The 15,472-nt window shown below is 30.4% G+C and overlaps 1 protein-coding gene across 1 annotated transcript in view; it reads left to right on the plus strand.

Moving 5' to 3' along the window:
- The first annotated feature begins 982 nt into the window (after window positions 1-982).
- LOC142331219 (uncharacterized) overlaps window positions 983-15,472 on the plus strand; it is a 361,282-nt gene continuing 346,792 nt past the window's right edge. Inside the window, exon 1 of the mRNA XM_075376962.1 lies at window positions 983-1,217. Within this exon, the coding sequence (XP_075233077.1) occupies window positions 1,187-1,217 (31 nt within the window). The 5' untranslated portion in view covers window positions 983-1,186. The remainder of the gene's footprint in view (window positions 1,218-15,472) is intronic.

The raw sequence follows: 15,472 nt of genomic DNA on the forward strand, positions 1-15,472 counted from the left end.
CAAAAAAGAATGATACCTCCCTTAATAGGCATATTATCAAATCGGTTTAAAGTGGTCGTTAGTCCGCTAAACATTACCTAAAACTTTTGTCTGTAACAATTTTTGATATGATCAATCCTTACTACAAGGGATGACCAAAATGTTGCTGGAATTGTAAGATGGGGCTTGCCGTATGCTAAACAATAAACGTTTTTCACATGCAACCATTGTCGTATTGAGTAAATTTGAAGTTTTTCTTAACTTTACGGTGGAAATCTTTTTTATCCCCTACTTAGCACCAGTGAAATCTACCTCCGCCTTCAGCGTGCCGAAATGGATTTTTTTAGTATTTTTTTATTCATGATGATTTTTTAACATTTGAAATTTTATCATTTATGAAATAGATTTTTAATTAATTAAATCTAATTTTAGATTTCATTTAATTATTTGTAAATTGTATTTTCAATGGCTTTTCTGCTTTTTATTTTATTTCAATAACAGTTTTTTAATCGTATAATTTATTTTTTTAAATTCTATTTTATTTTTAATTAATACCATATATTTTACGAATGTATTTAATTAAATAAAAAAAATCTGTTTTTATTTATAAATAAAATTAAGCGTTAATTCATATCACCATAACAAACAGAGATGGAAAATTGATGAAAATTATTTGAACTTTATAGTAAGCAAAGCACGCATGCAAACCAAGAGAGCTAACAAGCTCTCTTTATAAAACTAAATAGTCAGTGCAAGCTAGGCTGAAATAAGATTGAAAGTAGGCTATGCTGTCTATATGAGCGTGTTGTGTGTATGTGTGTTTGTATAGTAAAGCTGTTCAAAGCAACGTTGAACCTCTACCCACCGCCTTCACATGATAAAACGAAGCGAAGGGCCCCGTTATGTCAACGTGACGTCACATCCCCACTCCACTATTTTAACTCGCAACGACTACATCTATACAGACTGTTACTCAGTTGTCGCCCGTGCCTTGGTTTGATAAGTTCCGCTTACCTACATATGTTGGAAATTATTGTCATTTATCTTTATCGATGAAGCAGACATTCCGCGGCCTATTTAATATATTAATTTATCTATTTTTGTTTTAATTTTTTTATTTATTTGGCCGTGTATTTTTATTTAGTTATTGTGCTAAGTTTGTAACAGAATACTAAGTGGACAGTTGGGATATATTATCACTGTTTAAATGCAGTTGTCAGTTGCTCCATCAAAAAAAGGTCAGCGATTAAAATTTACTAATGACCATTCTGATTAGTATACTAAAGTAAAGAAAGGAACAATTTGCGATTTGCTTATCATATAAATGTAAATTTCATATATATATATTTGTTTAATGTTTAATTTGGTTGATTTTACTGAATAAGCTATGTATACGCGAGAAATTGGTTATCCTGTTTGTGTGTATATGTATTCGTTTATTCCACGACAGCTTTCAAACAATAATTTCCTTCAGTAATGTGAGGTACAATTGGTAGTAATCAAAATGCTTTCTCTTAGAGTAATGGTGTTTATTTTACAGGCAATCCTTGTTGTAAACAGAATAATGGTGTCATTTATAGAGGTCCGAATATTATAAGCATTTAGTTGATATTGTATGCTGATAAACATCAGTGTACATGGCGCTCGGTGATGGAAGCAACTGGGAAAAAATGTATATCTCCTATAAACCTGGCATGAAATTCTTGTTAGTACTGAGATTTCTTTGTTTTTTCCAATCTTGATTGCTGGGTAAAGTCAATTACAGCTGTTTGTTTACGGCACTTAACATATCTGCAACATTCGATTAGTTGAGTATATTTAAATGAAACTTTGTTGAATCTTCCTTAAATCATGAAAGAAAGAATTTTTTGATAATAAAATAGTCCACATTTTTAATTACCATATCGAAAAATGACGAAGAGAATTATTGATGTATATATTTCCCGTTCATTCTCCTATTAAAAAAAACCTTTATTTGCGCGTGCATATGTGTGTGTGTGTGTGTGGGGGCGCGCGTGTCTACCGATAACTTTCGACTAGTTTAACAGATTTCTACAAACCTTCACCGAGAATTATTCCTTAAACCACCTTGAAAGGATAAAAGGTCGTCAATGAAGAATGTCAGCCTTATTATTTGGTCATATTGTAGATTAATTACCCAATTTTTGTGACTTGGGTTCTTTGCTAATATATACTTCATTATTATTTTTTTTAAATAAATATTAACGTATTTTTTTAAATTGACTTAGAATTTTCTTTAAATTTCTAACGTATTTATTTATAGACATAATTATTTCTTACAATATGACGTATTTGTTTTATAAATGACAGATGTATCATATTATTAAAGGAAAATTTATTTAATTTTAAAAATGTACTTTACATTTCACCATATCTGGTTCATTTCCTTACATCTTATTTTATTTTTAACGACAAAACTTAGGTAGAAGGTATATTCTGTATTTGTTTAAAATTTTAACTTCTCTATTCAAATCGTTGGTAAAGCTGTGATATATGCAAACTCCTGAAGTATAAAGGTACCAGATACGTTCCATTCTATAAATATAATGTTCTCTACATCACCAGACATGGAGATAAGCAGAATAAAGTATCAGAAGTGACACGTGTTTATTCATGTCTTCCCGAACATACTGATAATAATATTTTGTTCAGTAAAGAGACGATTACAGAAAACGAATTCCCTCTTTCCCTTGTAGGCCAGGCATTGTATGAATTCTAAATTAAAAAAATTAAAAAACCTCTTATAAAAAAATAAGTAAATAAAGAAAAATGTAAAAATGGACTACGATTTCGATTGTTAACCAATTGACATCAGTTGACATTGACTAATTAATTATTATTTTATCAATGAAAAAAGTAAATTATAAAATACAATATGTATAAAAAAATCATAAAACTAATTAATAACCGAAGAAACAATTTAGATCACACATTATCGTTTTTGATTCTGTTCAGGGGGTAATGTACGCTGAAACTTTGACTTTTTTTGTTTAACCTCCAGGATCACCGTTAGGTATTACTTGAGAGGATGAGATAAATGATTTGTAGCGTGTGTGAAAATGCCATGCCTGACCGGGATTCGAACCCGGGACCTCCGGATGAAAGGCCGAGACGCTACCACTCGCGTCCCAGAGACCGGCTGACTTGTTTATTATACTTTTCTTTCTTTTTCCTGTTTAGCCTCCGGTAATTACCGTTAAGATAATATTTTAGAAGATTAATGAGGATGATATGTATGAGTTTAAATGAAGTGTAGTCTGGTAGTTTCAGTTCGACAATCCTGAGATGTGTGGTTAATTGAAACCCATCCACCAAAGAACACCGGTATCCACGATCTAGTATTCAAATCCGTATAAAAGTAAATGCCTTTACTAGGACTTGAACGCTGCTGGAACTCTCGACTTCCAAGTCAGCTGATTTGGGAAGACGCGTTCACCATTAGACCAATCTTTTAGGTTTGACTTGTTTTAAGCTAACTTTACTTTTTCGCCCAAGTTTATTTAAAACTTTGTTGTATAATCTTTAATCAGCATTTATTGTATAAACTCAAACTAAAGTACTCTTTTTTGATACTTTGTACGTACGTATTTCGTTATTAATTATTACTATTTTTTTCTCATTAGGAAGAAGGGTCTCCTAAAATGTCCTGACCTTTTCTCTATTCCAAAATTCTTTACTTTACTTTTTCTCTCCTTTCTTCGCTTCATTCACGGTGTTTTCTTTTCTATTTCTCTGGAAATTTGTATTCACCCAAGAATTTTTTGAACGATTGTCTGTTGAAAATTATTTGTTTGAAATTTTATATTTTTTTCAATTCCTTTGAACCATCTTATTTTGTTTTCCTTTATTTTTTTACCATATAAATGTTAGTAGTATCATGTGGTTTTTGAGTGGACTGTCCTGGGCTTGGTGTTTTTATAGTCCCTATTCTTGTTTCGTGCAGTTGCGTCGTTCCCTGATCGGAGTGCCCTGTTTGTGATAATATTTTACCACAAATTTCCTTTTTTTGTGTTCTTGACTCCCGGCTTGAATAATTTTTATTTCTTTTATATTATATATTTATTTTTAGTTATTAAATATTTTTTTTAAATATATAAATCCACCTTATCAGCAATTAATTTTGAAATTCCCCATATCTTTCAGTCCTTAGACCATCGTCAGGAGATTAAAATATCATAATAAAGTTAAAAAATTAAAATAACCAGTAATGACTGATTGCTAGTTATCAGTATACTGATTGAAATTTACAGTGTAATCTGGTGGAATAAAATAAAATCAACGGAACCATGTTGAACGAATGATATTCTATTTGAATTATTATCTCTTTGTCTCTGTATTTAGGATATGTTTAAACAATATGTCATCTTTAAACATTTTCTTTCATTAATAGATTTTTTGTTTGCTGTAAATGTGATATTTTCTAAATTAGGTGTTTTATAACAATTATAAGATATGTCTAAAGTTTTTTTAAAAGTATGTGGGTTGTATGTATAATCTTTATCTATATATCTTTAGCAAAGTTAGAATTTTCTGGTTTATTGTTTTTTATACTATCCATGTTTTTTTTTTGCACGTATAGAGAATTTACGACTGGTCATACCAATGTATCATGTTGCAATCTTCACAACCCAGACTGTATACCCCTTGTTTAACAAAATTAGCATCATTATTTTATGATATCTTATTATAATCATTATTAATATTCTTGATTTATTTATTATTTGTAGTATATGCAGGTGTAATGTTAATTCTTTTATACAACTTTTCAATTCCTAGACTAAATGGATTGTACAGATTTTATATTTTTTTTTCCTTTTTATCTAATAATAATTTTATATTTTTAGTTATATTAATTTTGTTATAAAATTTATATAACATTAATATTATAACCATTAGCAATATTTTTAATTATTACTATTTCTTTGTTTAATCAAACTTTATCATTTTTGAGATAATGTATGGCTCTACATAAAAGTGGATTAAAACAGCCATCTTTTTGGACCATGGATGAAATGAATTGAAATTAATTAGTTTATAATTTGAAGAAGGTTTACGATATATATATATAAATTTATTCTGTTATTTAATTTAAATTAATTAAATTGTAATTGTGATTTAATTTTTGTGTTAATTTTGTTAAGCATCATTTAAATTGGTTCATTCATTTTCTTTAAAATTTTTCTTAATTTAGAAGGTACATAAAAATAATGTGTAATTAGAAACTATTCTACAGTATTACTGCTTCATTCGTAATGTTTTGTTTTTCTCTTGGATCATCCGATGATAAGAGATGTTCATAAGGAGAGATCGGAGGATATCGTAATTATTAGTTTTTGTTTCTTTTTATTTATATTAACGATACGGTTTTATTTATTTACAAATTCCTCTGCATTTATTGATAAGGATTATTTAATAACTATAATAATACTTATTTGATTTAATTTTTTAGTATTTACCACTTTCGAATTTATCTAAATTACCATTTAAGCATACAACTTTCTTTTATAAATAGTCTACTGAGTTCCTTACTAACAGAAAAATATAATTATTTGTAGAATTTGATTTTCCATTTACAGATTTATTTATCTTTTTCTTTACTTTTAACACTTTCTCATAGATCTGCGTTTCTTCAGGAATATATACGTGGAAATTAAGACGAAAAGTATAATTAAAAATAATTGAAAATATAGAGAGGTTTGTTTAACATCTCACTGGCTGATTAAAATGATAAAAGTACATTTCTATATTTTTATTTTCCGTCTAGATAGCGCTATAGCTCTAGAATGGAAAGTATTGTAATCGATCCAATTTGAGCATATGCGGTTTTCACCAAAGGATTTTGACATTTTAACACCTAAGGAACCCAAAAACACCAGTTGGAAATTTTCCGGATGTACGTGTGTGTGTATGTGTGTGTGTGTGTGTGTTCGGTGTTGGCCTCTAAATCACCTTATATTTTCCGAACTACTGGAACGACTTTAACCAAACTTGATAGGATTACTTTTATATATTGGTGCATTGATTCCATCAACTTAAAAAGTCAAGGGGTAAGGTTGTAGAACAAGGTCATCTCAGTATTTCAAAATTTCTCCTAATTAAGGTCATATTTTTCTTAGGCACATTTGTTAACTATTTAAATATAACAATATTAGCAAAATAGATTTTTTTGCAAAATCGCACTTCCACCCCGAAAAATTCTCTATATTATTGCTTTGTAATGACGTCTCAGATGAGCGTTAGAATTAAACAAATGAATAATAGTAGTTAAAGTATAAAAAAGTAACTCGGTCTGGCTGATTGTGTCGAACCTGATCGCCCGGTTGACTCGATACCTCGTGCGTTAAGCCTCGCGACTACACCAGTCTGCCGACCGTACAAACGAAATTTACTCTATGTAAGTTAAGTTATTGCTGACCGTCGCCGCTAGTAGCGCCACGCCCGCACGAATTAAATGTGATGTGCGTGCGCGCTTTACTTGAGTTTTTTTTAACTATGTTTCTACGAAAGCACTAAACGTAAAAGAAAAAATTAAGCAGTTAGTAAATGTAAAATCTAATTTTTATAAATAATTATTTTTCTATTTGTCACTAAATGCGTTTTTATTATTCAAAATGGCTATTCCGTTTTATTTATCTTGGGTCATAAAATTGCCTACAATCGTTTAAGAGTATATTTAAAAGACCACATAATTTATTTTTATTAGTTTAATTAGTTGTATATTCATTATTTTTTTTATATTTAACCGTGTCAATTTATAGTGGTGTACCATCAGCAACTTGTTTTATTTTATTGGTTGCCTGTTTAAATATTTTTAAAAAAGCCCGTCGACCATAACCATAATGATCCCGTAACTTTGAAGTATATTCAAAGTTAAGGGATCATTGACATATTTCACATATTAGAAATATAAGCATTATTGCTTATAGTTATAGATATAAATTAACCAAAACTGCTCGCTTCGCTCGCTAACCTCGATTCTTCATCTTCTTCAAGTGGCATCTCCTTTCAGGAGATTTGCAATCATCATCGCTATCTTGACTTTTGAGTAGGCAGCTCGTAACAGTTCAGTTGACATTTTGCCGAACCAGATTGCGCAACCATGAAATTCTGTGTCTCCCAACGTTACGTCTGCTCACTGTCTTCTCCTGCATCATCAACTAACCTCGATTAATTAACAGTAATGTTTTGATTATTTAAATAATAAATAATTGCAATAATTACTGAATTTATTTTTTTTTTTCCGTGCCGGAATCAGACCCCCAATTAAGCATGAACACTGTTATGGGAGGTGCCTTTGCCTCTACTCGCCAGACGAGGTAAACGCCAGGCCCGGCTATGCCGTTCCCGGCCTCCATCACCCAACAACCGGGAGTTGGTCCTTTGTGCTCCGCCTCTAACGGGGACAGCCCCGGAGGGACGGGCCCGCCGGGACTCAATCTTTTAGCTCAGGGGCTCGAGAGTCCCCGCACTTCATCATCACCGTCCACCCATGCTAGCACGGACGAATGGCAGCTACGTACGGAGCTGTCCCTCACCCCCTCGCTTCACGATATTTCATTTGCAGTATTCCCGACACAAACCCCGTCACAGTGTCGAAGTCCACCGAACTGCGTAACATCGTTCCAACGATGGTCCCCACCTTGAGATGCCCAGTTACGGCAGTACAGTCGCGGCGTTTCTCGTCCCACCGTGGACACTGGAATATCACGTGTTCCGACGTGTCTAACTCCCGACAGTTAGACACGATGGAACACGTGATTATTTTTATTATTTAAAATGTAATTATTTAAATACTCAAAATATTACTGTGTTAATTAGTCAAGGTTAGCGAGCGTAAGTTAAGTTTGGTTAAATTATACTTATAAAATAAATATAAATGATTATAAAAATAGTTATATCGGGTGATATTAACAATAACCCAAAGGTTTGCAATTTATTGGTCAACGGGCTAACACGTAAGTACCAAAATTAATTTTAATGTTCTACGAAGTTAAATCTAGTTTGTTAATGTGTCTATTTATATCATAGAAATGGATTTCTTAAGCAGAAATTAAACATTTATTAAACTTGTTTTTAGGTCTCCAAATGATTAAAAAATTTTTATTTGTTTACAATATTTACAAATCATGTAAATATAGTTGGATAACTGTATAATAATGTAAACAGATATCGTTTAGTCGTTTATTGTTATATTATGTTGAAGGCATAGTTATCTTGATTTATTTGTTATACGTAATTTAGAAAGTGGTTTATTTAAGTGTTGTAAAATCACTATTTAACACGGCAGTATAGCGGCACGTAGCTGTACAACTGTTTCAGGACTGACATTGTGCAACGTTGGGGTAGAAAGAGGTTGTGTAGATAGATTATTAAAATAAGCTTGTTCAGTTTGAAGTGAAATACTATACTATACTCTTAATGACCTTGGTTTTATATTATAATTCTGTAAATTTTCTTTCATTATTATGTAGTCAATATACATTTTATTTTATGCAGTATTATAAATTTTATATTATTTTTTATTAGAAGTACATTTAAAAAGTATTATTATATTACAAATGAAAAGCATTTTTACGCTTTCAATGATGTTGTTGAACTTTATCAATTTTTTTTTTATTTTTTTAACTGCACTTTACATTTAAACTTTCTCCGTTATAAACTGAAAAAAACGTCTAAAAAATGACACCATTTTGATACATTTACAAGTAAAAAATTAAAAAAAAATAAAAAAAAAAAAATTAAAGCAATTTTGGAAAGTTAAATAATTTTTTTCAAAAAATTATAACTTTAAGAGTGTGAGAATTATGAAAATATATTCTGTAAATAGACTCTACCACTTATCTAACATAATTGTAAAAATAAGTTCTAATTTTTTAAATTTATTTAAACATATATATATATTTATTAATATAGCCAATGACACTCCCGGTAACGTAAGGATTCCAATGCGGGATCATACATTTAAATCGGTTCAGCGGTTGAGTAGATACGTTGAAACAAACATGCATACATACACCCTAAATACATTTTTTTTTTTGTCTTCAGTCATTTGACTGGTTTGATACAGCTCTCCAAGATTCCCTATCTAGTGCTAGTCGTTTCATTTCAGTATACCCTCTACATCCTACATCCCTAACAATTTGTTTTTCATATTCCAAAAGTGGCCTGCCTACACAATTTTTTCCTTCTACCTGTCCTTCCAATATTAAAGCGACTATTCCAGGATGCCTTAATATGTGGCCTATAAGTCTGTCTCTTCTTTTAACTATATTTTTCCAAATTCTTTCTTCATCTATTTGTCGCAATACCTCTTCATTTGTCACTTTATCCACCCATCTGATTTTTAACATTCTCCTGTAGCACCACATTTCAAAAGCTTCTCAGATACTCCGATTGTCCAAGTTTCACTTCCATATAAAGCGACACTCCAAACATATACTTTCAAAAATCTTTTCCTGACATTTAAATTAATTTTTGATGTAAACAAATTATATTTCTTACTGAAGGCTCGTTTCGCTTGTGCTATTCGGCATTTTATATCGCTCCTGCTTCGTCCATCTTTAGTAATTCTACTTCCCAAATAACAAAATTCTTCTACCTCCATAATCTTTTCTCCTCCTATTTTCACATTCAGTGGTCCATCTAAATACATTACACTTCTTTTAGGGCAGTAGTGTAAAAACACTAGTTACATGAATAAAAATGATCGTTTTATCTGCCAAATGATAATTTCAAAAAAATCTATCAGATAAATGAGTAGTTTTTGAATAACTCGCAACTCAACGCTTCATTCTGAACGATTCAGAAACGTCTCATACGTGAGATACGAGTTATTCAAAAACGACTCATTTATCTGATAGATTTTTTGAATTATTTTAAATCTATTTATATATGTAACGCCTATGAGACCCGGTAACGTAAGGATTCCAACGCGGAATCATACATCTAAATCGGTTTAACCGTTGAGCTGCTACGATGAAACATACATATACCCTAAATACATTACACTCCTTTTTGGGCAGTCATGTAAAAATGAAGAAGATATTCCATTACAACTGATTTTAAAAATTAATAATTAAAAAGTTTGTTAAATTTTAATTTTTAATTTGTAATTACATAAAAATCAATTTATATTTTTTATGGGCATGTAAACCAATTAATTAATTAATAATCATTGAATGGAAATTCTTTATCATCTAATAAAACATTTTATCATTAATTAATAATTAATAATCAATTATACAGCAGTGGCTGTTATTATTATCGCAGAATATATATGTTAATCAATTAAAAAACCGACAACAAAGTTGTTATTCTTTCCTAGCATTGATTGTTTATTCTTATATAGTGGAAAAATAATAATGCATGAAAAAAATTAAAAAATCAATATTTTTAAGCTGTGATCGGCTTCCTCGATTCTCAATATCTCTAAAGTATTTTTTTTTCCACTTGCACTACTACTTTGTTTAGAAAGACAAAAAAAAAACTGTTAAAAAATATGCAATAAAAAAAGATACCTTTTTCTATTTTTGGGAAGTGGGAAGTATTTGGGACAATTTTTTTCTAATTGTACGATAAGCATGTACGCATGTAAAGCTTGATGTAAAATGATGTTTGAGAAGAATAATCTCAAAGAAACTACATCCACCACCCGTTAGAGATATTTACCCCAAACGTTTACCAATTTAATTTCTCCTTATTGAATTTGGGGGCTATTATGGGCAAGGGTTCACATTCTCATACTTCCTTATAATTGGGTTGGGTATATAATATTTCATACATTTTTACTGGATATATACTATATTCTGAACTACTCTTTCAAAGAATCGTTTAACCGATCATTTGTATTGCTGTAAAAGAGGCAAAAGGGACGGTTTCGACAACCATAAAAAGTGTTTAAGCTTCTTCAATTTTATTTCGATTTATAAAAATGAAGCTGAAAGTTATTCGAAGTGACCCTCACTGGGACTGCAGAAGCTAAATTAACTTTTAAGCTCGGACTGTATAGTCCTAACAACTTTAATCAAAACTGCAGGGCTAACAATCAAACTTATATAATAGTTTATATTTAAATAAATGAAATTCAACCTTACCAATAATTCGTCCGCGTACTTTTTTCTAGCAATTTCGGTCATTTGACCACCTTTAATTTCAGATCATTAAAATTAAATTATGTAAAAAGTAAATTTAAAATCACAACAACTGTCTTCATAGTATAAAGTTAATCATGTCTGTAATGTAAGAAGGTCGCAGTAGTTATGAATATTAGTGGTTGGAGGGAGACAGTTAGGCATCCTGATAATTATTAATTATTTGTTTAAATAAAATATCGTCATCGAATCTGGTATGTTCACTGATTATTTTTAAATAGTATATATTAAATTTTTCGAGGATACTGGTTTTTATAAAAGTCGTTCGAAATATCTAATACTTTAATAAAATTATCGGGATTGTAGTTGTGTTATTTTGTAATTTATGTCTAGCGTAATTTGATTTATCCAAGTATCCTTTTTTTAAATTGTTAATATACTCTTTGGCTCTTATAAAAAAAAACGGTTGCTCATACATGAACGGAAAAAAGAACGGATGGTATGACCCAACCATTCTTTTAACAATAACATTATATTAACAATTAATCAATGAACAGACCAGATTCGAGAACGATACTTTATTTAAACAAATAATCAATAATTATCAGGATGCCTAAACTCTCTCCCTTCAACAATTAATATTCAAAACTGCGATCGTCTTACATAACCGACATGACGAACTTTATATACTATGTCCACCAGTTGTGATTTTAACATTTTATAAATTTACATTCTACATAATTTAATTTTATGATCAGAAATTGAAGAATAAATTTTCCGGAGGATGATCGAATAACCGAAAGTGCTAGAAAAGAGAACGCGGACGAAAGAGAACGCGAACGCGGACGTTGGGAAGGTTAAATTTCATTTATTTCTGTATAAATAATAATGTTGTATACCAACTGTGCCGTGTTTAAAAAACTTTCTTATATAATAATATAAGACGGGAATAAAAAACAAAAAGATGAGGATTTAGATTACGTTGATTTTTATTTGTTCATTGATTTTCGGTATTTATAATTAACCCATTATACCTAAAATTTTATACATTTTTATTTCATACATTAATTTATTTACTAAATAAATTCATCTCGATGATTACGCGTCTTAGCATGTCGATCGATAACGCGATCTATATTAATTTGCATGTCGTTATGACAATACATTAGAGCAACTGACGTCATCCTCTCTTAATTACCTTTTCCTTTTTCCTGTTTAGCCTCCAGGAATTACCGTTCACATATTACCACAGAGGATGAATGAGGATGATATGTATGAATGTAAATGAAGTGTAATCTTGTACAGTCTCAGCTCGACCATTCCTGATATGTGTGGTTAATTGAAACCCACCCACTAAAGAACACCGATATCCATGATCTAGTATTCAAATCCGTGTAAAAATAATTGACTTTACTAGGACTTGAACGCTGGAACTCTCGACTTTCAAATCAGCTGATTTGGGAAGACGCGTTCACCACTAGACCACCCCGGTGGGTTTCTCTTAATTACTTATTAAAAATCACGTTAATTATAGAGTTGCAATTTGCAACTGGTTATTTTGAAAATACAGTATTGATAAAATGTTTCAATTCTTTTCAACTGGGTTTTGCAAAGTGCAAGATGTTCTGGTCTCTTTGGGGGGGCATGGCCTCCTCCTGGATCTGCCACTCTCCAACACACGTACAGAAGTACGTATGTATGAACATAATCCCTCACTTGTTTTTTTTTGGGGGGGAAATTAAAAAAAAACCCGTACCACATTTTTTGACTGATTACCATACTTTTTTCTTACAGCATAATTATAGAGCTATGCCAGGAAATTAAAAATATTAATTATAAAAACAAGATTACTCTGAGAAATATATATATTTTTTTTTTCGAGATTTTTCGAGACGAAATATATTTAAAAACCTTCTCAGTTATGCCAAGAAACATAGGTAAAAATTTAGTTGCGATTGATCGGGTATTTTTTTGTTTATCCCGAACAAATAAAAACCTTCATCCTATTTATATAATACTATATACTCGTATATATACATATACATTGTGTCTCATTTTAATAATTTCATATAAATCAATGGTTTTAAGACATACAATAAGAAAATAACTGAGAAATAATGGTTCTAAAAAATACGGAAAAATTTACTTCATAATGTTTATCAAAAATTTCCTTTTTAAAAAAGTTCTTCAATTATATTAATCTGATAAATCGACATGTCTGCCTGTTTGTATTTGTTAGTCTGAGAACATGCATGTGTATCTTCCGGTCGTTAATACTACGTATTACATTATTTGTTTTCTTTATCTAATGCATCAGCAAAAATTAATTTATATAGTTGTTTTAATTTATTTAAAATTACCTATTTATTAAAGTTTATTTATTTTTTTTAAATTTTAAATATCATGGTTTTAGGTTGTGGCTACGAATTATGATATTAGGCCACGCTATAATACATCCTTGAGTTCAGGGTAGGGTTCAAGGATTATTTTAGCTGAAGTTATTAGCTGATTGTAATTATCGTTAAGAATTAATTTGTTTATTTGTTTAAATACCGTTTATTTTTATTATTTATTATTATATTTGTTTATATTTATTTATAAATTACTAATAGGTCTGTAAATTTACCGACACATAAACTTATATTAACAGTTTTTATCTGCACGTTTCAATATTTAATTATTACATGATACTTAACGTTAAAAACGTTTTCTAAGATCCCTTTTTTCTTTTGCTGACGATCGGATTTTTCTACTTTTTATTTTTGTTCATCAACGTACTTCCCATCTTAGTAATCTCATTTTTAAGGATTCAATTTAATAGAAATTTTTTCTTTGAGCTCTCACTCACTTCTCGTTTCTATCTACTATTAATTTAATTACAATCATCAATTCGTATAAATAATTTTCTTACGGTTTTATTTGTTAAATAAAAATTATTACACGTTTAATTTCGTTTATTTAAGCTTTTTTTAAGAGTCAAGACGGCAAATATAATATAGGTTTCTTTAAATTATTTAAAGCCTAATTTAAAAAAAAAATTATTTTGTGTATACAATGTAACAAAGTTTGGAAAATCTTAACTAACCTTTCAACTATGAAGCAGAGAAATGAACTTAGCAGAGATCCTCTTACCTCGATGTGATTTATTTATTTTTCGGTATAACACCACTACTTGGGAATTACTATAGAATACTTTTGAATTTAGCTATGAAAAAAGATTATCTGCTCATCTAGTCGTAGCATGAATTTTTTTTACGTCAAAAATCTTGTTTTTCATCGTCCTTTAAAATGATTTGTCACAATCCTTTCTGTTAAAAATGTTTAAGTTGGCCCTCCTATGGGACCTTCTGGAGGGTTGGAGTATTTTGGTTTCGTATACAATATTGTTTCAAGGTAAAGAGCATTTGCTTAATTTAATTTTTCCATATTTAATGGTAGAAAAATTACTTAAGGTACCCATACAATGTTAACACTTCATATAATATGTACTGTTTTATAATTTAGAAAATATTTAACGTATTATAAAATTTGTATGGTAAATTATTTGTTAGTAGGTGACACAAGTTTAGTTTGAATTTATTTACCTTATTGTTAAAAAAGAAGTTCAAAATGACCACCCTGGGCATCGATGCACTTTTGTGCTCGACTGATCATATTGAGAGTCGTCTGACGAAAAACGTTGTTGTCAATTGCGTTGATTTCTCGTTGGATTTTCACCTTCCGTTCATCAATATTGTGGGGATTAGATGCATAAACTCTCTCCTTCAAGTAGCCCCAAAGGAAAAAATCGCAAGTAGACTATCTGTCCACCAACAATGTTTTCGAGAAGCCAGTTGCAATAATTAAGTCCTTTCGGTTTGTCTCCTTCAGTTGTTGCACAGTTATAACGCGGTATGGGTTTAATTTTAATTCATGAAGAATTTTACGATAAAATGTGTATTTAACACTAGACTATTGGGATAACTTACGTAGTGATTTTTTTTTTTGGACTGGCAGTAATTCTTTCAATAGCGCACCGGGTTGGTCTAGTGGTGATCGCGTCTTCCCAAATCAGCTGATTTGGAAGTCGAGAGTTACAGCGTTCAATTCCTAATAAAGTCAGTTATTTTTACACGGATTTGAATACTAGATCGTGGATACCGGTGTTCTTTGGTGGTTGGGTTTTAATTAACCACACATCTCAGGAATGGTCGAACTGGGACTGTACAAGACTACACTCATACATATCATCCTCATTCATCTGAAGTATTATCTGAAAGGTTGTTACCGGAGGCTAAAGAGGAAAAAGAAAGTAATTCTTTCAATATCGGCAATGGAGTCCTAACGGAAGGTTGCCTATTTTTTCGTTTTGCATTTGAAACCGAACCTGTTGTACGCCATTT

Source organism: Lycorma delicatula, chromosome 10 (genome assembly GCF_047948215.1).
Source record: "Lycorma delicatula isolate Av1 chromosome 10, ASM4794821v1, whole genome shotgun sequence".
Taxonomy (NCBI): domain Eukaryota; kingdom Metazoa; phylum Arthropoda; class Insecta; order Hemiptera; family Fulgoridae; genus Lycorma; species Lycorma delicatula.